This window comes from Polypterus senegalus, chromosome 5 (genome assembly GCF_016835505.1).
Source record: "Polypterus senegalus isolate Bchr_013 chromosome 5, ASM1683550v1, whole genome shotgun sequence".
In the NCBI taxonomy this organism is placed as follows: Eukaryota; Metazoa; Chordata; class Cladistia; order Polypteriformes; family Polypteridae; genus Polypterus; species Polypterus senegalus.
Window position 1 is genome coordinate 200,896,514 of NC_053158.1, and position 26,126 is coordinate 200,922,639.

Consider the following 26,126-nt stretch of genomic DNA (forward strand, 5'->3'; position numbering starts at 1 on the left):
CTATCCAAAATGCTTCCAGCACAAGATTCGACCTGTGAACGTTGCAATCAAGCTCCAGCCTCACAGGGACACCATATATTTTGGGCAGGCATCAAATTAACAACATTTGGACAAAAATCTTTGCATGCATATCAGACAGGCTTGGTGTCACAATCACTCCAAACCATTTAACAGCTGTGTTAACCTACTGCTAGGCTTAAAATGGAGAAGGACAAACAAATCGTAATTGCCTTTACTACTAGCACATTGAATTATCCTGCTCACCCCACCACTTTGAAGTCAGTGGGTAACTGATGTCCTATACTATTTAAATTTGGAAAAAATTAAATTCTCACTTAGAGGATCTGTTCCAAGAAAAAAAATCTGAAAAGTAGACTCCTCTCCCCAAAAGAAGAGTAAGGACGTGACATTTAAATAACGTGCCATATTTTAAACTTCCTAAATCATGACACACTGAATCTATGTTGCCATGTCACTGAGATTCACTTTAATTCAGTACCATCATTAGTGCTTGCTTGAAAGTCAAGGTGATGAATGTACCATGAACTCACAAATATGCATTAATCTGAACAAAGATTTTATGACATACTGTTTTATTACTTTAAGAGTATTCTGCTTAGCAAATTAATGTTTTCATTGACAAAACTGTCTACAGTGTTTCTATATAAATGTATTTTTTAAGTCAGTCCGTTTCGAGGTTGTTGGCTTTTACTGAACCTCACTATAAACACATCCACATTGAGCAGCAACTGCTACTGCAGCCTGCCTTATTCTCATTTACTGATACTCTTTAGACTACATCAATGTTATAACTCACTCCTGCTCCATATAATCCTACTGGATTAAGAAAATAAACGAATTAAGCCATTCATACAAACACACTGTACATTGATCCATTTTCTAACCCACTCTTATCCACTTCAACGCCTCAGGGTGCCGAGTGCCTATCAGATAAATTGATGTTTACATGATAGCGGGAAAGTGTGAGTTTTATACACAGCAGCGTTTGTTTGGAGGAAGACTTTCCAGGCAGAGATCCACTTTCTGTACTTTTTTTTAGTGCCAGACTGACTACTGTGTTTTATCTCCATTTACTGGGAGTTCTAGTATACACAGTGCAATGGTACTAATTCTCAGAAACATCGAGTGACTAATGCTGGGCTTGAATGTCACCACTGATCTTGTGAGTCACCCTGGATAAAGACCAAACAATATTTCTTTAATTTAAATTATAATTAAGTCTGAATCACGGGTTTTATTTAACAAAGTTTGGAAGAAATCACATTGAAGGAAAACTTAAAACCAAAGCCTACCCCTGCTGTTAATTTCTTCAAATTAATTCAGAAAAAGATACGTGGAGTAATTCTTCTTCCTCTTATTTTTTTCCCCACTTCTATCTTGGTTACGGTGCCTAATCAGTCTTCTTCAAACAGTTCGGTCCTACACCTCCTCCACAGTTAAACCTCTTTCTTCAAATCTTTTTATTTTATCTATCCACCTCTGCTTTGGCCTCCCTCAATTTCCCTTCCCATTATGCTTTTTCCCCCCACATATTCATTGGCTCACCTCATCACATGTCCACACCACTACAACCTACTTTTCTGTATGTTCTTTAGATATCACTCCCACTATTGTTGTAAGTCTGTCTCATTTCTTATTCTGCCCTTTTTTTGTAACTCCACACATCCATCTTAACATTCTCATTTCTGCCACATCCAGCTTCTCCTGCGCTCCCCTTTACTGACCTCATTCTCATCTCCATATCATGTTGGTCTTACCACTTTCTTAAAAACTTGCCCTGATACCTTCTTCTAATTGTTCCATTCACACTGTACTCTAATGGTTATCTCTGCATCTCATTCTCCATCTTGGGCTACCACTGATCCTAGATATTTAAACTAATCTACTCTTATTAATTACTCTTCCTGCAGGCTAACTTCTGAATCCTCAGAATCATTAACCTTCAATCGTCTACTGTATCTTCCAAAGCTCTTTTTCATTGATTCCAACTTCTTCTCCAATTACTCTTTTCTGGTGTTACATAACATAACACTGTCAGCAAAAAGCCTGAACCAGGGACACTGGTCTTTTATCCCACGACTCAAAGAGGTCAGGACTTCAAGAAGATCCTTGGTTGTAGACCTACTCGAACTGGGATCTTGTCTGTTACCCCAACACTGCTTTTAAACCAACTCCTCACTCATTCATATACATCCTGGACAATCCTCACATACTCTGCTGGTTCTCCTTTCACGTGGTTCTCGGTCATAAGGTTTCTCCATATGCCATAATCAAATCTTTCTGTTTTTCTTAATGCTTCTCTATGTGCAGTCTCAATGCAAAGACTGCATCACTTGTTCCTCTCCCTGGCATGAAATTAAATTTATCCTCACTAATGGTGGTCTCCCCCCTAAGCCTTCTCTCATAGAAATTTTTCATTGTGTGTGACATCAGCTTTATCCATCTATAGTTTCCACAATCCTGAATATCTCCCATCTCCTTATAAATGTATAGTAAATATACTATACTTCCTTAGAAGACTGGCGTCCTTCAACATCTGTAATAAATGCTGAAGATGTTCTATTAGATGGTTGTGGCGGGTGCCCTCTTCTACGTGGTGGTGTGCTAGGGAAGAAGCATAAAGAAGAATGACGCCTCACGCCTGGACCAACTTGTGAGGAAGGCAGGCTCTATTGTAGACACGGAGCTGGACAGTTTGACATCCGTGGCAAAGCGACGGGCACTGAGCAGGCTTTCAGTCAATCATGGAGAAACCACTGCATCCACTGAACAGGATCATCTCCAGACAGAGGAGCAGCTTCAGCGACAGACTGCTGTCACCGTCCTGCTCCACTGACAGACTGAGGAGACCCCACACTATGCAACTCTTCAATTCCACCCTGGTAAATTAGAACAATTAGAACAATTAGAACAATCTAGACGAGAACAGGCCATTCAGCCCAACAAAGCTCGCCAGTCCTATCCACTTGCTTCCTCCAAGAAAACATCAAGTCGAGTTTTGAAAGTCCCTAACGTCTTACTGTCTACCACACTACTTGGTAACTTATTCCAAGTGTCTATCGTTCTTTGTGTAAAGAAAAACTTCCTAATGTTTGTGCGAAATTTACCCTTAACAAGTTTCCAACTGTGTCCCCGTGTTCTTGATGAGCTCATTTTAAAATACAAGTCTCGATCCACTGTACTAATTCCCTTCATAATTTTAAACACTTCAATCATGTCACCTCTTAATCTTCTTTTGCTTATGTTAACATTATACAAAGTTATTGTCTGTTTTACCTGCATTTTTATCACTCTTAAATTAATTTTTTTTTTTTTAAGCAGTATGTTGCTGCTGGAGTATGTGAATTTCCCCTTGGGATTAATAAAGTATCTATCTATCTAAATGGGTACAATCTCACTGCTCCTGAACTCCACTGGCATTCTCTCCTGTTCATAGATCTTCTGCATTTAGATCCCACAACACATCTACTCCCTCTTCTCCTAAACTTTTCTACAGTTTTGCTGGTAATTCCATCAAGTTTTGTTGCCTTTCAATTTTTGATTCTTTTCAGTGTCTCCTAAATGCAGCGTATGGATGAAGAAGTGAATCTGAAATGACACTGCAACAAATTGTGGGCTAATTAACTAACTAACAAACACTGAAAAACCAAGATGTTGCACCCGCCAAGTGTTCAGAAGGCATCTTATTGATTTTGGTCTGCTTAACACAAAAACCACCTTTACACTTTCTATCAGGTATTGTTTTGTTGCAACTACCTATACTTTCTGATTTCCTCTTGTATAAGTACACATATATACATACAATAACTGTGTAAAGCCCGTGCTGTGAAAAGCCTGGGCTCCTAGAAACCACAGATTCTGGCACTTCAATCAATCAATCGCATCAGTTGTGCATTTGCGGCTAAGCCAGGTTCTCTTTCCTTGGTGGTTTCGTTTTGCCAACATGCTCGCCTCCCTTTTGTATTAGCAGCTAAGTGAGTTTCTCTTTTGTTGCCGGTTACACTTTGGCGATGTGCTCACCTCGCTTGTGTATTAGCGAATAAGAGAGTCTCTTTTGTCTGTGGTTTCACTTTGGCAATGTGCTCGCCTCGCTTGGGTATTAGCGGCTATGTGAGTTTCTCTTGTCGGCGGTTTCACTTTTGAGACAAAGTCTCTTTCTTTGAGCATCATGCTGTAGCCTCACTCTTGCAGGCCGGACAGACACACACACACACACTTCCATGCGTAGACGTTTATATACAAGATATGTATATACCAAGTACAAGTATCAAGTCGGGCTAAAGAGTCTCATTACATCAAAAAGATCTGGACATTCCAGGGCAGAAAAGCGTGGCACATAAACCACTTAAAGACCTAACTAATTTAAATGTATTTTCACCTTATTAAAACCTTGACTGATGAAAGATTTTGTGAAAGCAATGAACAAGGAATTTGAAGGATTTCGCTAATTAAGACCGATGTTTCCATGAATTAATGATACCGAAATTAAGGAAGGCATTTTTGTATGTCCACAAATCAGACACATCATCAATGACGAGCGATTCAGAGATCTGCTAGTGGGGTCAGAGGAAATTACCTGGAAGGCATTCAAGGACATTGTTGACAATTTTCTTGGCAACTGCAGCACACCAAACTGCATCCTGCTTCAACTTCATAGGCATAGAAACTGTGAAAGTGCAGCATGTTGCTAAAGATTCATTTGCTGCATTCATACTTGGTGTTAAACACAGTGAAAGGAGAACATTGAAATGACGGAAAATGTGATACGAGGGAAAGTGGAATCCATCAATGCTGGCTGACTAAGGCTGGGAAGTGAAATGAGAAGCAACAGATGTGGAGTACAAAAATAAAATCAGCAGCAAAACTGAACTAATGCAACGTGTCAGCATCATTAAGCAATTAAACACTGAAAATACAATAAAAGTTAATATCATGTTTCAATGTGAAATTATATTTCTGTTGAGCCTGAAGCTGTCTATCATAATTAACAAAAAACTTTGTGGAAGAAAATCTTTTGAAAAAAATTGCTGTGCAGTGTAATGCAAAGTTCTTCTAAAAGGAAACCCTTTATACTCCCAGTGTGAGGGACCAACAGTTGGGGCTTATCAAAAAGCAAGAAAGATTTCAAACTCAATACCAATCTCTACATTGAGCACATACTGTACATTGTCCTATTCTAAATATGAGTCTTTCTTTCAAAACATCCAAATCGGACAGACTCCCAAAGCGGCTTAGCTCTTAATGCTTTTTTAAAAACAAAATAATACTGGCAGATCCCTATGCTGACTCGGCATATATTGTCTTGGCACTACCACAGTCTCACAGACACATAAAAAGCTGCTAAAAGTTAATTGTCAAACGTTTAATTATAGCCGGTGTTGTGGTGGCACTCTGACAAGAGCTGGCTTCTGTCTTGCGCCCAATGCTATCAGGATAGGATTCGGCACCTTGCAACCCTAATTTTGTGGGGTTGAGAATATTATGTTAAAAGCCTGGTGTTTATTGGGTTTTTGAAATTAGAGGAGACTATCTGTTTAAGGATATTACATTAAACTAGCTGTGTAAGTGCTCCTAGGAACCATGAATTCTGGCACTTCAATCAATCACTCAATCGCATCGGTTGTGTATAAGCGGTTAAGCAAGCTTTTCTCTCCTCGGAGGTTTCATTTTGCCGATTTGCTTGCCTCGCTTGTGTATCAGAGGTGGCGGTTTCACTTTGGCGGCAAGAGTCACTTTCTTTGAGCTTCAAGCTGTAGCCTCACACTTCCGGGCCGGACAGACAGACACACACTTCCACGTGTAAATGTTTATACATAAGAAGTGTGGTGCTGTTTAGATGTTTTTTCAACAGAGTGTAGACTACCAGAACAAAAAGTTTAATCTTAAGAAGGTAGGGAAAAGCACATATGATCCAGTAATGAAAAAGACCACTTGTACAATGGATTTATTCAACTAATGAATCTTTACTTTACACCGCATGTTTGACTGAGAATACCATCACAAGGCACTTTAAAATATATACACAAAAAAAAAAAATCCAAACCAACAAGCAGAATTTTGAAGGCCACACTGCAAGTTGAATAGTGCTGCTGCTTTGCAGTAAGGGGACTGTGGAAGATTGTGGGTTCACTTCCCGGTTCCTCCTAGTGTGGATAGCGCTTTGAGTACTGAGAAAAGTGCTATATAAATGTAATGAATTATTATTATTATACTGGAAATACCAAAAACTATGTTGGACAGATAAGATAAGGTAGAGTTGACCAAGGTGATGGGATGACAAGGTGAAAGTAAATATAGAGAGAAAACAAATTAAAGAACAAACCATTTAACCTTCAAAATGATCTGGGGCCTCATGTATAACGCTGTGCATAGAATTCGCACTATAACCTGACGTAAGCACAAAAGCTGAAATGTGCTTACGCACAGAAAAATCTAGATGCAGAAATCTGTGCGTACTCCAACTTCCACGTTCTTCCTCTCCATAAATCCCAGTCAGCGTGAAAAGTAACGCTCGTGCCTGCGCCTTCTGTCCAGCCCCAACTCCTCCCAGAATTACGCCTCTATGAATATGCAAATCAATATAAATCGCCCTTAAGCTCAGCCTTCCGTGAAAAGACAATGGAAAAAGCAAGAGGGAAAATGGAAGAATTTCAGCGAATACCAAGTGGAGGCAAAGGAAAGACGTACTATTTGTTGGTTTAAACAGTTATATAAACAACAAAAGGAAGTTGATCGCCTGACATAGTCGCACAGTGCCCAAAATAAAAAAGAAGTTGTCACATATCAAAGTTGCCGTGAAAAGGCGAGTAGTAGCCCACCATCTGAGTGTCACATAAAAGCTTATTACAGAGTACAGAGAAAAAAAAAGGCACACAGTAGGAAAAAAGCACAAAATGTCAACTTCAATCTCGAAATTTCCACTTTAATTACGTAGTTTATTTTGTCGTTAAAGTAGAACATCATAAACTTCATCTTAAAATTGTTTAATTAACCAGTTTCTCAAATCACATCGTAATTAAAGTAGCACGTTAAATGCTTTGTTTTGTATTTGATCTTTTGCTCTGTGTGTGTGAATCACTACGTGCTTCCGCTTTCTCTTCCTCCGACAGGACACAGAATCCATTACATTCGTGATATTACAGCTCTCTGAATAATTAAAATACTGAGATGTATACGTGATATCTTTTTCATGATGATAGGAGTTAAAGCATGTTATTAAACAGGGGAATACAGTGCGTGATTGTGCGCGACCTTCGATGAAATTATTGTAGCAGTACTGTCTCTTTCAAACGAACTAATCTCCAATTCCCATCCTTACTTTTCTTTCTCCACATACCCAATCGCCACACAATCAGCTCTGTAATAGACGTTAAGCCATCTGTAAGCTTACACCGACGTTTCTTGAAAACTTTTAAGGAACATTGAAATATCTTTGTAGTACAAGTTTAATTATTCTAGCCTCTATCCTTCCAGTGTTGTGTCAGCCCCAGGAAGAATAAAGCACAAGGTAGGATCCGTGAACTATCAAGCGTTGCAGAACCGTGTCCTCACATGTTTAATTTTTAACAATACAGATTATTTAAATGAAGTTAAAGTTTTATCTATATAATATAATAAACATATTTTGCTGCATTTCATCTTAAAAATGATATCGTCATCATATGTAAATACGCGCTTTATAAAGTGGCTCAGGTTGTGCAATATTATAACTGTAGTGCAAGTTTACAGTGAGGTAATTGTACTTATAAGTACAAACAGTTCTACAAGGAGCACTTGATGGACTGATTGACTGTTTCTGAACCGCGAGGTCCGTACAGGAAAGGCTTTGAAACATTTTGCCGTGGCTGAGGCAGGGTGGGCTTGAGGCTGTATACCGATATTTCTCTTTCCGATCAGCTGCTGCTGTGATTCCCCACTCAGATACAGTGATATAAATACTCTAAGTGGTGCAGTGAGAGTAATAAGCAAAAAGATGATCTGCTGTGGCAACCCTTAACGGAAGCAGCTGAAAGAAGAAAAAAAGGTGCAGTGACAGTAACAACGCTAAAGCAGTTATGGTATTTGGAATACTATGGCTATTCCCTGGACCATTATATTGTTACAAGTTATTTACAATCAGATGCATTACACTAATAAACAATATGCGGTTAGTTTCAGTGTATTTATAAAGCCGTGGCAGGAATGTGGCTCTAAGAAATAAAGATAAACCACACTGTAATAGTAGCAACTGCTTTGACGCTGGGTGCCACCAGTCTGCAAAACCGAGCGGAGAACTTGCGTACGACAAGGTATGAGGTACCGTGGAAAAGTGCATGGCTTTATGCCAAGTGTAGGTTTTATACATCGTGATTTGAACATGGAAAAGTTCTTACGCAACATTCCTGTGAGTACGCACCGTTTATGCATGAGGCCCCTGGAGATACTGTCATGACTTGGAAATGCTTGGCCACCGGCCTAGTGAGCGGTCCTACCCATCTTTTTTAATGATTCAGTTATTGGTCTATAACATGGACGAATTAATGAACCAAGCAGCAGAAAGTCCATTAAAAACTGATCACAATAATCCAATGTACAAGAGGATGCTGTAGGCCATAGTTTCTTTTTAGGTTGCGCGTGGTCAAAACTCATCGTTGTATTCAAGAAACGAGAATGAGTCACATAAGGTTTGGACAGGGTCTCACAATGGGTCACTGCGGGCAGTTTAAGCAATCGACATTGCCCCAATATGAATATCAAGAGGAGATTATTTATGGCCGACCCAACCCTGATCTGACGGTCGTCACGGACAGGGTCTCAAAGACATGAAGAAGGGCAATTTTTGGTCACGAGTGAAAAACGTTCTACACTAATTGGCTGACATTTCTTCATAACCCAAAAGATAATGCCAAAACAACAAAAGAGTTAAGCTGAGGAAACATAATATGGAGAATTGTATACTAACTGAGTCTGTCTAAGCATTTCAGTACAATCAGGAGTGAGCAAAAATCAGAAACCCCTAAAAACAACAACTGCAGAAAAAGCTCTGGCCAATATCACAGTTGAGTGATATTGTAGACCAAGCACAATTACTGTATGCAAAGTGCTCTATGTGAAGACTTTACCATCAAATACTAAATTCTATACTGGAACAATAGAAAAGCTGTGACGAGAACAGGCCATTTGACCCTGCCAGAGCCAGTCTTATAAAGTTAATGTTTAATGTTAAATGGGTATAAGTGATTGCTTAACTTCTATAGAACATCAGTTTCTAATAGCTACCTAGAATATGGTATAGCCTTTTAACCCCTGTAAGTTAACATGAGATAGAACTTTCTTGGCTATTGTAAAATAGAGTGTTAATTAATGCAGTGAGGAAATACAGTAGTCCTACTGCTAGCATGGAAACGCGTCTAATGTGTTTAACTTGCTTAATGTGCCTCAAGCATGACTGTATGACCACATTTAGAGAGTGAAACAAGATAATATGAGCCTTAAAGAGAACTTCTTTAATCATTTTTTCTCTATTTTTGTGTGAACTATTTTGCCTGGCAATTTTACTTAAACTTTTAAAATGAAGATTTTTGATCTTTGGAATTATTTGAACACGCTGGTGCTTTAATCATCCTATGAAACAAACTAAGACCTGCTGAACTTTGGTACACTTGGAAAAATGCAGCTACAAGTCCAACAAGCTCTTCTATCCTGTTTATCTAGGTTGCCCAAAATAAAATCAAGCTGAGATTAGAAGGTCCTTAAAGTCCTGCTCTCCGTCACACTACTTGGTAATTTATTTAAACTGTCTATGGTTCTGTGTGTTAAGAAAAACTCTTTTAGCTTCTACAACGTCCATTTGTTTTCGGAATTGGATGATGCCGAGAATGGTGTCCTTCAAGAGTCATTGTTGGAGCCGCTGCCATTTTTAATAAACCTCTGGAAATGAATATAAAAAAACTAGCTAATTAAGTTTGCAGATGATACCAAGCTAAGGAGACTGTCAGATAACCTACAATAAGTCGAATAATTACAGGGAACAGTCTTGGGCAGATTAAATTTAATGTAAGTACATATAAAGTATTACACACAGGAAGTAAAAATGTTAGATTTGAATAAACAATGGGAGGCCTGAAACTGTAAAGTAACACTTATGAGAAGGACCCAGGAGTCATGGTGGACTTGTCATTCTTAACTTCCAGACAGTGTTGAGAAGTCATTAAGAAGGCTAACAGAATGCTAGGTTATGTAGCGCCCTGATGTGCAGAGTACAAATCAAAGGAGATTATGCTTAACCTTTAGAACACACTGGTGACGCATCACCTGGCGTACTGTATGCAGTGTTAGTTTCCAGGCTACAAAAAAAAAGAAAGTAATGCCAGAAAAAGTCGAGAAGAGCAACTAGGCTGATTCCAGGAATAAAAGGTATGAGCTACCCGAGACACTGAATGAGATGAACCTTTTCAGTTTAAGCAAATGATTAAAGATTAAAGTGTAAATTTGGCATTTTTCAAATCAAAGCGGTTTCTTCACGGACATGGTATATAAGCATGTGCCACATGAAAAGGTTTTCTAAATTTAATTTAAATTGTCTTCCCCATACTGGTGCCTTAAAATTGGGACTATGGTGCATGGGACACTGCTGAAAAATAAAAACCAAAAAACCAAGTCTCAGTATAAGAAAACATGCCCTCCATGTTTTCCACCATGTTTGTGGTAACAAAGCGGATCTGGAAATAGTCATTTTATTTCAATTTCCTGGTGCTATTTTTCTCATAGTAAGAATGCTTTCTATTGTGTTGTGCCAGTTCTCACATAAATATGGAAATGAAAAGAAAACAAAACCAACTACACAAGACAAAAATTTTATTGTGATTTGGTCTTTAGAAAATGAACCACTTCCTGGGGTTGCAAAAGGCTGTTGCACAGCAAAACTAAATAAATGCTGAGCTATTGGACACAGCTGGATTTCTGTTAAAATGTCTGAATCTCATAATATAGTTTTTTTTTGTTCAAAAATGACATGTATAAAGTATTTTACAATACGTTTGTAATCACAAGGTACATATCACTATTCGACAACTGTCTTGGCTTGAAAAACTGAAGCATTTGGTAAGGCCCCATAGCCTCCATTGTAAAGTACCAGTGTGGGCAAGATTTTTTTTTTTTTTTTTAAATCTAGAGAAAATACCTAACTTTAGAATACAAGTTGACATGGCAAATGCACATATACCATGTCTAAGAAGAAATAGGTTTGCCCATGTAAAATTATGACAGGAAGTTAGTCCAGTGGATCAAGACTGTTCATTTAAAAGGAGTTCAAAGAGAACATGGGGACACAGTTGGACACTTGCTAAGGGTAAACTTCACACAAACATTTACAGAGACCTACAGACACCTAGAATAAGTTACCAAGTAGTGTGATGTACAGTAGGACTCCATAGAAATTCAAAACTCGATGTTGTTTTGGAGGAATTAGGTGCAAATGCATGGCAGCTTTGTTGGGCTTAAAAGCCTGTTCTCGTCAGAGCATCTTGAATGTTTTTGGAATACTGCACCATTCTTCATATCCTCTACTTTTAGATCAGAGACACAGAGGGCAGTGGCCTATCCCAGAATCAGGTGTAAGTCAGGCATTAACTTTGTACGAGGCACCAATCCTTGCCAAAGCACACACCCCCCACTTAACTTAACCTTCATATCATGGGTAACTTGACCACCAGAAAAATCAAGCAGGGAGAAACAGAGAAAATGCACAATCCAAAGAAACGGTCCTTGAACATGAATTTAACTTACAACGCTGGTGCTGCAAGAAGACACTTCTAACCACTATAGCAGCATGCTGGCCTACTTTAATTTACCAATGCTGACCTGAAGTTGTCGTAAGGAGTGCAACACAAACAAGAAATTTGTCCACAATTATATAAGATATGCATGCAGAAACAAAAGGTAAAATGGTATACTTGTGACTTGTACTTATCTTTTATGTCAAATCCAGACTGCTTTTCATTGCAAGAATGAGAAACAATTTTGACATCACTCTATTGATATGGACGGAGTGGTGGCTCTGAGGCTAGGGATTTGTACTGGCAATCGGAAGGTTGCCAGTTCGAATCTAAATAAATGCCAAAATGGACTCTGCTCTGTTGGCCCTTAACCTGCAATTGCTCCATCCTGGGTATGACGCTAATCTGCATCTATCCCTGCATGTAGGCCCTCCAACTTGCAGGGAAAAACTTGGGGGTTGGTGGCAGAATATAAAACCTCACTTTGTTCCACTCCATCTGAACTAGTGAGGTAAATGGCTGTGTGTCAGTGAATGCTCTATAATACACTAGCATCCTGTTCAGGAATGATTTCTGTCCGCCAGGGTCACCTCCATCTTTCACGATATCCTGTACTGGAAAGGCCATTTTACATCTTAAATGGGCAAAAGTCAGACACATGAAAATAAACATCTGGTTTCAAACCAGCTGATAATGAAAATCTGAAGCTTTGACTTCTTGATTTTCTGTGGGGTGATAAGCCATGTCAAAGGTGCCAGCCAGGGCAGCCTCCGTCTTTCGAAATACCCTGTACTGAAAAAGCCCATTTTTTTAATTAAATGGATTAAAAACAAAAAGACAAATGTAAGGAAAGACCTGACTTTTCACTGGTTAATACTAAAAACCTGCTGGGGTGATAAGCCACCTCAAAGCTGCCAAGGTAGCTTTCACTGTTTGCAAAGGCCATTTTACAACTTAAATTAATACAACAAAACCATGATTTTTCATTAGCTGATACTGAAAACCTGAAGCTTTGACTTCTTGATTTTTCTCCAGGATGATAAGCCAGCCTCCATCTGTACTAAAAAGACCATTTTATAACTTAAATCAATACAAATCAGACACACGCAAGAAAACACAAGATTTTTTGCCAACTGATACCAAAAACCTGAAGCATGGACTTCTTCCATTTTCTCTGGAATGATAAGCCATTTCAAAACATCCAGAGCTGACTCCTGTACCAAAAAGACTATCGTATAACTGAAATTAACACATATCAAACAGATGCAAGAAAACACACAATATTTCGGCAGCTGATACTTAAAACCTGAAGCTTTGACTTCTTGAAATTCTCTGGGGTGAAAGGCCATATCAAATCTGCCAGGGTTCTGTCTACCAATTCAAAATCACCCAGCCGCTGCAGATGATTGAAAACACTGAGGCACATCATGTGTTCAACCAGCCGATGCAGACACATGCCACTCCTCTTTTCAGATCACCACATTGGTTTCATAGTGGCTCATATTAAGTTCAAATCCTTAAAGTAGTCAATGAGTCAGCACCTATTGTACATACTGTATAAGGTGACACTTCTAAGGTCTTGTGCTCCTTCTTGACCACTCATGTCTGCCGAGTGATGTCACTTCTGTGTGGTTTCAAATCTCAGTCCAGACCTTCTTCCATGTCCTGGCAGGTGGAACAAGCTGCTCACCTTCATTCAAAATTCTGACTCCCCTGAATATGTTTAAGATGTGTTTGAAGACTCTTGTTCTGTGAATTTCTGTCTAGTTGATATTAGTCAATATTACATGAATTGTAACATGCTCTTCCACATGCAATGATCAATTTTGGACCTTGCCCTGTAACAGTTGCTTCCAAACAGTCCCCCAGACTGATGTTTACTCGATTACACTGAGCCTCTCTTTTATAAGTTGCTTTGGATAAAACTATCTAAGTAAATTGTTGTAAATCTAAATAAAATATCCTACACTGGGGAAAAAAAAAAAACATTGGATAACTTGAACAGATACAAATCAGACAAACGCAAGCAAACATCCATTTTTTCACCAGTCCATTCTGAAACTCTGAAGCTTTGACCTTTCTGATTATCTCTTGGATGATAAGCCATCTCAAAACTGCACACCAACTGTCAGCAACTCTCCAGAGTCCATTGTTATTGATCGACAAAAGGAAATCACGAGTAGACGACTTCAGTTAACAGCAACTAGAAGGCAGCTCACGGATTTAAAAGCCGCTGGATGTTACTAGAGAGGGGCAAGGTAATTCTTTGTTGCTTCCGCTGTCGGTCTGCAGGATGCTGATCAAGTTACAACAGCATAATAAATAGGTTTTAACGCTGAAAGAATATGTGCCTCGTGCTTGCCTAAATCCAACACTTAAGGAAATGACCGATCGGATGCCATGGTGCCACCCAAAGGACGCAATCTAAACCAGTCAACTGTAAACGAAACATAAACAACCCCGGCAACGCCAAAAGAGAATGCCTATGCACGTTAAAGGTGGGAAGTCCATTTCGTCCACACTTTACACAACAGTAACATGCACAGATCGGACATTTGGGCACACCGCTAGGCCCACCGTGCCCGAGAGATGCGCTGCGTTTCTTTGCTACCTTCAACGCGCGACCTTCGCAAAGCAACCGCCGCATTTGCAAAGGAAAAGGAAACGGCTTTCCCAGCTGCACACGTGTGGTCTCACGTCGCGCAGCTCGTGCCCAGTGGTGCAGAATTGCATAACAAATCAAGTGTACATCCCACGAGAGGCGCCCAGATCCCTCCATTCATGCATCCCGCAACAGCAGCCCATAAGATAGATGCCGCGCGGCCGGTCGGCTGGCACTCCGCGGTGTCTCCCAAACCCCATCACTCCCTCCTCCTCCCGGGATGCTGAGCAAGGCGCAGTCGAGGCCCTCCTTTTTTTCTTGCTTACCTCTTCCAGCACGTTAATGGTATTCCTGCAGCTCTGCAGCCGAGTGGTGAAGCTTGAGGTGGTCGGCGAGTTGTAATCCTCCGTAGTCTCGGATAGAAACTCGGACACCGAGATCTGATCTGGCATCCTTTTCCAAGGAGGGGGGTTATCAAAGGACAGAAAAGAGAGTGGATATTTAAATCATTAAAAAGGGCAAACAGGAGAAGGAGAATGCCAATTTAGACTCCTAGCCCCCACCCCCACTCCCGACTGAGTTTTCAATCTGCGTAGTCGACTTTTTTTGTTAATCCAGTCAGGCTGCTGAAGGCAAAGCTGCGCTCTCAATTCTCGCCGTCTTAGTCTTTTCTCTCTCCTCCCGGGACTCAGTTCCGTACTACCCTCTGAAACATCGACGTTTTAAGCCGGTAAAGTGTATTATTTCTCTTTCCTCCACTTCATTACGCGCTGCTTCAAATTGACACTCGCTGCCGGACAGAACTGCCAGCTCTGTTTTCCCCTTTCTTTTCTCCGGTGACTGTCGAGACTCTCTGACACTGACACGCTCCGGCCTCTCTCTCTCTCTCTCCCCGGCCCAGTCACGCGCATCCACGAGAAGAGTTCTGCGCATGCGTCACTTACAATGCGCTACTCTTGCCGCCACAAGCACGAGCTTGGCGTGGGAGGTGGGGAGCTTTGGTATTTACTACTTCTGAGGGAGCTTTTACTCTGGCGGCACGTCTATCACACCTCAGCAATACATTACATGAGCAAAATATATACAAAAAACGTTAAATGTATTACATTATCGCAATTATGACAAGATAAAGTTAGCCTGGGGCAGCATTGATAGATGGAAAATGCAGTATATGATAGATAGGAAAGGAACTACATTTTAGATAGAGACTGACAGATAGCACAGGTAGAAAAAGCAGTATACATTAGCTAGTTATCTAGATATGACAGGCACTATATAAGACATACCTAGAAAGATAGGTATGGAAGTCACTATATATTAGATAGCTAGATAGATGGATAAGTATGAAAGGCACTATATATTAGATGAATAGGTAGATAGATAAATAGATATGAAAGGTTAGATTATTTATTATTAGATAAATAAACAGATATATTTACATTTACTTATTTGGCTGATGCCTTTATCCAAGGTGACTTACAACATCTGTGTTACAATTGGTTACATTGCTTTTGCGTTTCCAGATAGAGCACAGACAGGTCAAATGACTTGCTCAGGATCACACTGTGTCAGTAGCAGGATTTGAACCCACAACCTCAGGGTTTTAAATCCAAAGCCTTAACTACTAGAGCACACTGATAAATATGAAAGGCATTATATATTAGACAGATTGATAGATATGAAGGCATTATCTATGTGATAGATAGGCAGGTACGAAAGGCACTATATATTAGACAGACTGATAGATATGAAAGACACTAGACATTAGATTGATACTGTATATACATACAGTAGATAGACAAGCATGAAAGGTACTATGTATATGTTAGACAGACAGGGATAAAATGTACTATACATTAGATAGCTAGATCAATAGATATGAAAGTTACTATACATTAGACATCTAGATAAACATATATGAAAGGCATTAGATATTATATAGATAGCTATGAAAGGCACTACATGTTATATATTCAGCTAGACGTGTACAAAATCCACTATATATTATGCACATAGATAGATAGATATGAAATGCTTTATTTAGTAGACAGATTGACAGATATGAAAGGCACTACATATTAAATATCTAGATAGGTATGTAAGACCTCTATGTAAGAGATATCACATACACAGATAAGCATGAAAGCCACTACATGCTAGATAGACAGTTATGAAAGCCATTATATATTAGATAGATAGATATGAACGGTACTACATATTAAATGTCTACTTAGACAGGCATAAAAGACACTATATATTACATAGATAGATAGACAGACATAAGCATGAAAGGCACTATATGCTAGATGGACAGCTATGAAAGGAACTACATATTGGATAGATAGATATATAAATAGTAGATAGATAGATAGACATGAAAGGCACTACATATTAAAGGTCTAGATAGGTATAAAAGACACTATGTATTACATAGATAGATAGATAGATAGATAGAGTGAAAGGCACTATATAATAGATAGATAGATAGATAGATAGAACTTTACTTGTCCCCAGGTGGAAATTTGGCTTTTACCAAAGCTCACTAAGTAAATAAACAAACATTATAACAAACAACAACTCTCTCAAATACACATCAGAAAGACTAAACACAAAGAAAATTTCTGACTTGGCTAAAGATGAGAAGAGCAGTCCCAGTCCCAGTGAGGCGTTATTTAGATGTACAGTACTGCTAATGGTATAAAGGAGCCCCCACAGTGTTTCTTCACACATATCTGCTGAATAATTCGTACTGGTACAATGGTCTATTCACAGATTCAGTGTCCTGGGTTCACAGCCCATACCCAGCAGCTTGCCCACTCTCCCAATGTCTCTCTGAGTCTTTCTCCAAATACTCCAGTTTTCAACCCATTTTGAAAGAATGTTTTGTTAAGTTAACTGGCAATTTTGTACTGACCCAGTGTGGGTATGCATGTTGTCCAAGACTGCTTTCTGCACTGAGGCCAATGCTTCCTGGTTAGGCTCTGACTCCCCCTCCCTACTTATGACCCTGACCAGGACATGCCTGAAGAAGAAGCTGCTGTGGACAGGAAGGCCTGATTGGCTTCACTCAGTGTGTTTTTACTGTAGCTGTCATCAGAATAAGTGGAATCAAAATTGTGAAAATAAAATGGCGATGATGAAGAATCCATTTTTAATACTTTTTTGGCATCAATGGTGTTATTTTGTGCATTGCGGCTTGCTACAAAGACACCTGTCTATCATAAATTGTTAAGATTTCCTGTGACACTGTACTGCTTGAGAATTATCTATCTCATCTACTGTACCTGTAATGCCATTCATAACTACAGTACTTATACAAAAATATTATTATACAACATTTAATCTCAGTGAGTTTAGCTTTTTCTGACATTGATCAATGGAAAAGGACTCTTTAATATCAAAGTGACAATGTGGTCTAAATTAATTATAAATATAAAACATAAAATAATGGATTGCAGAAGGTATGTGACATCTCTAAATCCTCACTGGTGCAGTCAGTTGGTTTTTGTCCCAGAACTGATGCAATGGAGATCACCTGTCTGGGGTTTCAGTTGATTGTATCTGGAAGGTCCAACTTGTTGTAAGTCAGTATGGTGATCTAACCTACACATTGAAGACACAGGAACACTACAAGGCAGTCCATGAAAAGAAGATTGGAAAGCACAAGTCAAGCAATGGAAACAAGAGAATACCCAAGTTGCTACCACAGCAGACCATCCACTAAGTAATCAGGAAAGAAGGCAACTAATCAAGGAGGCCACCAAGAGACCTATGAGGCCTCTTAACACAAAATAATTCACCTTTGGCAGACGTGACAGACTTGAGTCTATGCACAGGTTTCTCTTTATCTATTAGCTCTGACATTTTTCCACTTTCTATTTTGCAAAACTCCTTAAGCTCTGTTAGGTGTCATGTTGATCATGAGCGAACAGACTTTTTCAACTGCAGCTACAACGTCTTAATTGAGAACTGGACTCTGACTTGGCCACTCCAAGACATTAACATTGTTTTGAAGCCATTCCTGTCCATCTTTCCCTCGTTGTCTTGGTGGAAAACAAATTTTCTCCCAAGGCACAGGTTTCTTGCAGAGTCCACCAGGTTTTCCATCAAGATTTTCAGGTATTTTGCTGTATTCATTTTACGATTTTAAGCCTTCTTGGACCAAATGCAGAAGAGGTGCCACCAGCATGTCTCACAGTGGGGATGGTGTGTTTTTTGCATATTTGCAGTGTAAGGCATAACAACAAATATGACATTCAGTCTAATGGCCAGATAGCTAGATTTTGGCCTCATCAGACCATAGAATCTTCTTCCAGCTGACTTCAAAGTCTTCCATGTCCCTTCTGCTGAGATGTCCCATATGTTTTTTCTCTTTTCCACTCTCACATAAAGCTGCAATTGGTAAAACACTCAGAGAACATTTGTCTGCACAGTCTCTTAAATGTGCTCGACTCTAACTTATAACTTCTCCAAAGTTCTCAGAGGTCTCTTGGTGGTCTCCCTCACTCATTTCCTTTGGTTTTACATTGATGGCCTACACTGGGCATATTTCCAGCTCTGCCATACAGTTTCCATTTCCTCATGATTAATTAAACATAATATTGAACAACTTGGATATTTTACTGTCTTCATTTTGACTTGTCCTTTTCACTGAGTTGCTTGTTGTGTTCTTAATCTTCTTTGCTACTGACTTCCCACAAGCTTGACCTTCAGGTGCATTTAGACTACAATCAAGTGATCTCCACTGAACCAATTCTGTCACTTCTAAAACCAATTGGCTCAACCAGTGAGGATTTAGGGCTGTCATATTGAAGGGGGTGAGATCAATTATTTTTTGTTTTGTAATTTGGACCACTTGGCAAAGATCTTTTTTCACTTTGATATTAAAGAGTCTTTTTCTGTTGGACAGTGTCAAAAAGGCAAATTAAATCCAATGCTATTCAATACTACATAATAAAAACAACATGAAAACTTCCAAAGATGGGGATATTTTTACAGGCATTCTATATTACATAGTGCAGGGCTTCTTAAATGTTTTTTTGTCACAAACCCAGTCTTACCCCTCTTAGTGTCCTCAAGACCCATTCCTTGTTAAGTGTCCTGACAATTGTCTGGGGGAGGGGAAAGTGTCACCCTTGGAGAATCACCACTGAACTAATGATGGGCGATTTGTGAACATTCATTTCTTTTTGAACGACTCTTTTCAGTGAACCATATTTGTGTGCATGAACAGATTGGTTCAGTGGAGCTCAAAATGACTAATTGTCATTATCTTCTGTTTCACTGTCGCTGCCCACTGGTGGATGTATATAGCGCATGTGCAACAGCCACCTGACTCGTGGGTCTCTAGTTATTTGATTCATGAACAAGTCACTACCCGAGAATCAGTCAACGATTCTCGTTCATTTGATTAATGAAAAAGTCAGTATCCAAGAATAATTTTTGCACTTCTCATTTATCTGATTTGTGAACAAGTCAGCAAATGAGTCACCTAACGATTCTCATTCATTTAATTTGTGAAGGAGTCAGTACCCGAGAATGTGTCTCATCATTTGATTCATGAACAAGTCAGTTCCTGAGAATCAGTGTAACGATTCTCGTTGATTTGATTAATGAACATATCCGAGTATCTCAGTATCCGAGAATCATTTTTGCAATTCTCATCTTTAACGATTCTCATTCATTTGATTTGTGAAGGAATCGGTAGCCGGGAATCAGTCTAACGATTCTTGCTATTTGATTCATGAACAAGTCAGTACCTGAGAATCGAACAATTCTTATTCATTTAATTTATGAGCGAGTCAGTAAACGAGAATCACCTAACAATTCTCAATCATTTGATTTGTGAAGGAGTCAGTACCAGAGAATGAGTCTAATGATTCTTGTTCATGTGATCTGTGAATGAGTCAGTATCTGAGAATCATTTTAGTGATTCTTATTCATTTGATTTGTGAAGCCAGTAAACGAGAATCATCTAACGATTCTCTTCCATGTGATTCAAATCAATAAAGGTTGCACAGTTCTCATTCACTTGTGATTCTGTAATGTAACATCTTATTTTAATTATGCATGTTAAATGTGTTCTCATGTCTGCGGAAACAGGACAACAGCAAATGAATGATCATGTTAAATATATATATTTATATTAAGTAAATATAAATTATATTAATTAATATATTTATTGATAATTAAAACTAAATTAACAAGCAATAGCATTAATTATATTTTTATATACACACATATGAAACTAATGTATGAAATATTGAATTAAATATCTGTGATCTACAGTATAAGCGATCCCATAAAATTAATCAAATGAATCAAAAGAATCGACTCACTTAAAACGAGTAGTTTGAGAAAAATCAATTCAAATGAATTGAAATGCCTATGACTTCACCAATCATCAAAACGGGGGATGTCCTCGTTGCTGAATCACCACCAATTGTTTGTCAAAGTGGCGGGGTGGAATCCACCTTGGAGAATCGGGAGAATCGCCAGCGATCGTCAAAGAAATGTTGATTGTTTAATCAACCAGCAGCGACGCACTGTGATCCATTTTCATTAAATACAACAGTGACTCTTGCCAGAACAGCGTTAGGGTCACAACCCATAGTTTAAGAAACCCTGATATAGTGCATTTCATATTTATCTCTCAATCACATGGCATGTTTTATAACTATTTCTCTAACTTTCTACTTATCTTATATTAACTTTCATATGTGCCTATCTGTATCATACTTTTTATATCTATTTAATAGTAAATCCAAATTCGGCTTATATCAGTAAATGTGGATGGGTACTTCAGGGCACCCTACTGCAGAGTTGGTTCCTGCCATAGACGTCACTCTTCTACTTAAAAAATGAAAAGACCCAATAAATAAAACATCCAATTTGCACTTTTAAATTTAATGAAATTTGATTTATAGTACTTTGAATTTAACATTTTACAACAGTACTTAGGTTGATGTATCATAGATTCGAATTACACATCCAGCAATTATTTGCATGGTATTCGGTCAGCCTCTGTCTGTATGGGATTCCTTCCTAATGCTCTGGTTTTCCTCCCACATTCCCAAACATGTGCAGTTTAGATTAGATGGCAATTCCAGCTGCCCACTGCATGAGTGTGCACTCTGATGGAAGGCCCCCTCATTCATGACACTGTGTCCAGTGCTGCTAGGATAGGCTCTGACCTCCCACATTCCTGAACTGGATTATCCATTACTATATGTATTGTACATACTGTATTTAACAGGCCCCTTCACCTAAGGTGACTTACATTATCTGGATATATTTGAGTTGTTTCCACATTTTTTCTTTTATAATTGGAGTACAAAAAGGTCAGATAATTCATTTAGTGTTACACCATGATGGCCAAGCAGGCAGCCTTGGAATTCGAGGTCTAATATCAATGCTGTTTGTATTTATCAGTATAATCATAACAGAGAACACTGATACCTGTATGCAATCTATTCTCCATTTCATCATTGTAAGAGATGTCATCCTAATTACTGTTATAAAATGTTACACGCAAAGTACTGTAAACCACACTTCATTAGATTGAAAATGTGGGATTTAAAGTTTCATTGATTTGGTCTGTTTCTTTTTTTTAGGTACAAGAGTGACACCTATGGGCAAACCATTTTAATTTATTGTGTTCATATGAATTACTTCTGTACACTTTGAAACTTTAGTTTTTATGTACTAAGTCTTTTGACTCACCTGAAAGAGAAAACCCCCATTTATATATATATAAATATAAATATATAGTCAAAGTAAAAAGTATGTGAACCGTTTGGAATGATCTGGTTTACTGCATGAATTGGTCATAAAAAGTGATCTGATCTTCATCTAAGTCACAGGTACTGATCTACACCATGAGCTTAAGCCAATGACACACAAAAGATTCTACTCTTTCATGTCTTTATTTTACAAATGCATTCAACATTCTCAGTGGTAATGGAAAAAGTAAGTGAACCTTGGGATTTAATAACTGGTGGACCCTCCTTTGGTAGCAATGACCTCAATCAGGGGCTTCCTGTAACTGCAAATCAGACCTGCACATCGTGTGGGGGGAATTTGAGCCCATTCTTCCCTGCAAAACTGCCTTAACTCTTCCATATTCTTTGGTTGTCTTCCGAGTATGGCTCTCTGTCTTCAAGTCACTCAATAAGATTGAGATCTGGCCACTCCAAAAGGCGCAGTTTGTTCTTTTGAAGCCACTGTGCTGTGGATTTGCTGCGATGTTTGGGCTCATTGTCCTGTTGCAGAAGTTGACGGACAGACACCCTCACATTATCCGGGAAAATTTGTTGATAAACTTGTGAATTCATTTTCCCCTCAATGATGGCAAACTGTCCAGGCCCTGTTGCAGCAAAGCGGGCTCAAATCACGATGTTCCCTCCACCATACTTTACTGTAGGGATGATGTTTTCATGTTGATATACAGTGTCCTTTTTACACCAAGTAAAAAGTTCTGCTTGTTCCTCCCAAATAGCTCAATTTTGGTTTATCACTCCACAAAACATTTTCCCATTACCGTTGTGGAGTGTCCAAGTGCTCTCTCGCAAACTTCAGGCGTTCAGCAATGTTCTTTTTTGATAGCAGTGGCTTCCTTCTTGGTGTCCTACCATGGACTCCTTTCTTGTTCAATGTTTTGCGTATAGTTGACTCCTGAACAGAGATGTTAGCCAGTTCTAATGTCCTTTGCTGTCACTCTAGGGTTCTTCTTGACCTCATTGCTGACTTTGCGTTGTGCTCTTGGGGTCATCTTGGCAGGGCGCCCACTTCTAGTAGCCACAATACCAAATTGTCTCCATTTATAGACAACTTGCCTAACAGTAGACTGATGAGTATCTCAAATCTCTGAGATGACTTTGTAACCCTTTCCAGCCTTCTGTAGATTAACAATTCTCCATCGTAGCTCTTCAGACAGCTTTTTTTTTGCGAGGCATGATTCCCATCTGGCTATGCTTCTTGTCAAAAGCTCAAATTCAAACTTTATAGTGGTTTTTATCAATCAGAGTCATTCTAGGCCACAACGCTGAACTCGTTTCATTTAATGGACTCCAGGTGTGCTAAATTCGGACTGCAATGAGCTTTTAAAAAGTCCTTCGCGTTCACTTACTTTTTCCAACCTTCAGTTTCACCGTTTGAATGATTTATTCAACATGGTCAAAAATTCTCTGAAAATCTGTGTATCTTTAGTTATAGGAGAGTGTGTTTGTTCATTATTGGGATTGACATGAAGATACAACCATGTTTTATATGTGGATTAGACATAAATATAGATAATACCTAGGGGTTCACATACTTTTTACTTTGACTGTATATATATATTCATACACGTGCACTTGGGAGTCAACCAAAGGGGCCAGGAAACAACAATTCCACGCCAGGCCAGGGGGCAGTGGGGTGCACTGAACCTCTCTCTTTTCTCTCCACAGACCAAACACGAGAAATCCTTCCTGTCCCGGCCCTGAGGACATCACTTCCTGTGAACCAGCTATAAAACCCCCTCATCCTTCACTCTTAAACAGTTCTGTTTTGGACTCTAACCAGTACACATTGTACTGTACTTTAAAGCCTTTTGCAGCTAGGGAAACTATAAGGGTGGCTGCCCCAAACCTTCATTGTGTGTCTGGCTGTATCTTTCACAATATATCTATATCTACATATATATATATATATATATATATATATATATATATATATATATATATCTACATACATATATATATATATATATATATATATATATCTACATCTACATACATATATATATATATATATATAGTCGCAGGTGGCTGGGTGTGGTCACCAATTAGCCACCTACTTAAGGAGCCGCCCTGCAATCAAGGCTGGAGTCGGGTGAGGAGGAGGACGAGGTCGTGGCAGAGGAGGTGAGGAGAGGCCCGAGTGTGTTGTGTATGAAGAGAGTGGCTATTGAGAGCCTAGACTTTGTGGGGTTTGGTGGCGGTGCACTTAACTTTGTAATATAATTGTATAAATAAACGTGGGTGATGGAGCAAATGGCGTCCGCCTGTGTGTGTCCGGGCCGCCTTGTTTCACAGTGGCGTAATCGGCAGGATGCTCCACCTGGGTCAAAGTGGGGACCTGCATTCCAGAAATTGTCTGTGAAAGGCCCGGCACAACAGGGGAACCCACCCACGTGCCGCAGGGGTGGCGTGCACCCAACCCCGCAGCAACGAAGTGCTGTATGGACCATTGGGGGTCCATTGAAGGACTTTGTGATTAAGGGGCGGCCCACCGACGCGGAGCCCAGGAAGGGGGCTGCCGAGAAGGTGAGACTGGGGCTGTGGAAGCCGCAGCAGCAGCGGAGCTGCCCAGAGAGACGCTCTCCAGTGAGAGAGGAGTGCGAGAAGGCCAGCCAGAAATTCCTCCTCAATACAGGCACGGGATTGGACAGCGTGTCCTGTTCTCTCACCAGAAGTTGGTCAAAGGCGAGCAGGGAATGACCGTCCGTGCACCCAGGAAACTCGAGTGGGCGCAGGGAAAGGCCTATAGAGAGTAGTCGGTCGGTGGAACCACTCACAAGGTAAGCCCACCGCCGGCTGCTTCTCTCTCCTTGAAAAGAACTGCGCCTTGTGCTGTCGCCGCCGGCTGAGCGATGTGCCCTCCGGGCGGAGACACTGGACTCAGGAGGGATGGCAGTGGCGTGGGGTAGAGAGCCGCAGGCAAGAAAGGATCGGCGACTGCAGGAGCTCCTGGACGGAGAGGTACAGCGGGAAGGTAGGTGAGACCGACCCGTAAAGCTCGGACGCCAGCGGGCGGGTCTGCGCCTTACAATGAGCAGATCCAAGCCGCGGCGTCCCAGTAAGCGGAGGAAGCGGCTTGGGGAAGCCAGTTCCTCCGACATAGGAGGACATGTCGCTGGGTGTGCACGTCCCGTGAAGGGCCAGCCTCTCCGGAGGCAGAGGAGAACCCAGCGGAGGTGGACTTGGGGAGCAACAGAGGGCCGATCGGAGCAGAGAACGTTAGCCCAGCTGAGCGGACGAACCGAGGGCTGCGTCAGGGCAATGTCCCCACCACTTGTTTTTCTATTTAAAGGCTCGGGCCCTACCCTGCAATGTGTCGGCTTAGCCGAGGCGTCTTCGTCCTCGGAATGGTCCGCTGGTCCCGGGAAGGTCCCAGCTAGCTGGGGAGTACTGTCGCAGGTGGCTGGGTGTGGTCACCAATCAGCCACCTACTTAAGGAGCCACCGGCCTGCAATCAAGGCTGGTGTCGGATGAGGAGGAGGATGAGGTCATGGCAGAGGAGGCGAGGAGAGGCCCGAGTGTGTTGTGTATGAAGAGAGTGGCTATTGAGAGCCTAGACTTTGTGGGGTTTGGTGGCGGTGCACTTAACTTTGTAATATAATTGTATAAATAAACGTGGGTGATGGAGCAAATGGCGTCCGGGCCACCTTGTTTCACAATATATATATATATATATATTAGGCCCCCTGGTTCAGGGTTTGTGGCCTCAGTCATTTGTGGATTTTTCCTTAGAACCTAACTAATAATTGTTAGCGGAAACCGCAAATATCCTCCAAAATTTTTTATGTTTTTTTCTCGTGGCAATACTGCACTGTAGAGAAAACAAGAAGTAACCATAGAGGAAAATGCATCTTGGGATGGTAAAAGTAGCCAATAGAATTTGAAACTGCAACTCCCAGCAGTCCCTGCAGTGGCTCTGATTGGTCTTCTGCTGAGGGTGCAGGAGCTGTTGAAGTTAAAGGATGTCAG

At 40.2% G+C, this 26,126-nt stretch overlaps 1 protein-coding gene across 5 annotated transcripts in view; it reads right to left on the reverse strand.

The window, feature by feature from the left end:
* LOC120529808 (arf-GAP with SH3 domain, ANK repeat and PH domain-containing protein 1-like) overlaps window positions 1–26,126 on the reverse strand; it is a 347,163-nt gene that overhangs the window by 307,781 nt on the left and 13,256 nt on the right. For all 5 annotated transcript variants that reach the window (XM_039753980.1, XM_039753979.1, XM_039753978.1 and 2 more), the window contains exon 3: window positions 14,706–14,832. In XM_039753980.1, coding sequence (XP_039609914.1) covers window positions 14,706–14,832 — 127 coding nt within the window. The remainder of the gene's footprint in view (window positions 1–14,705; window positions 14,833–26,126) is intronic.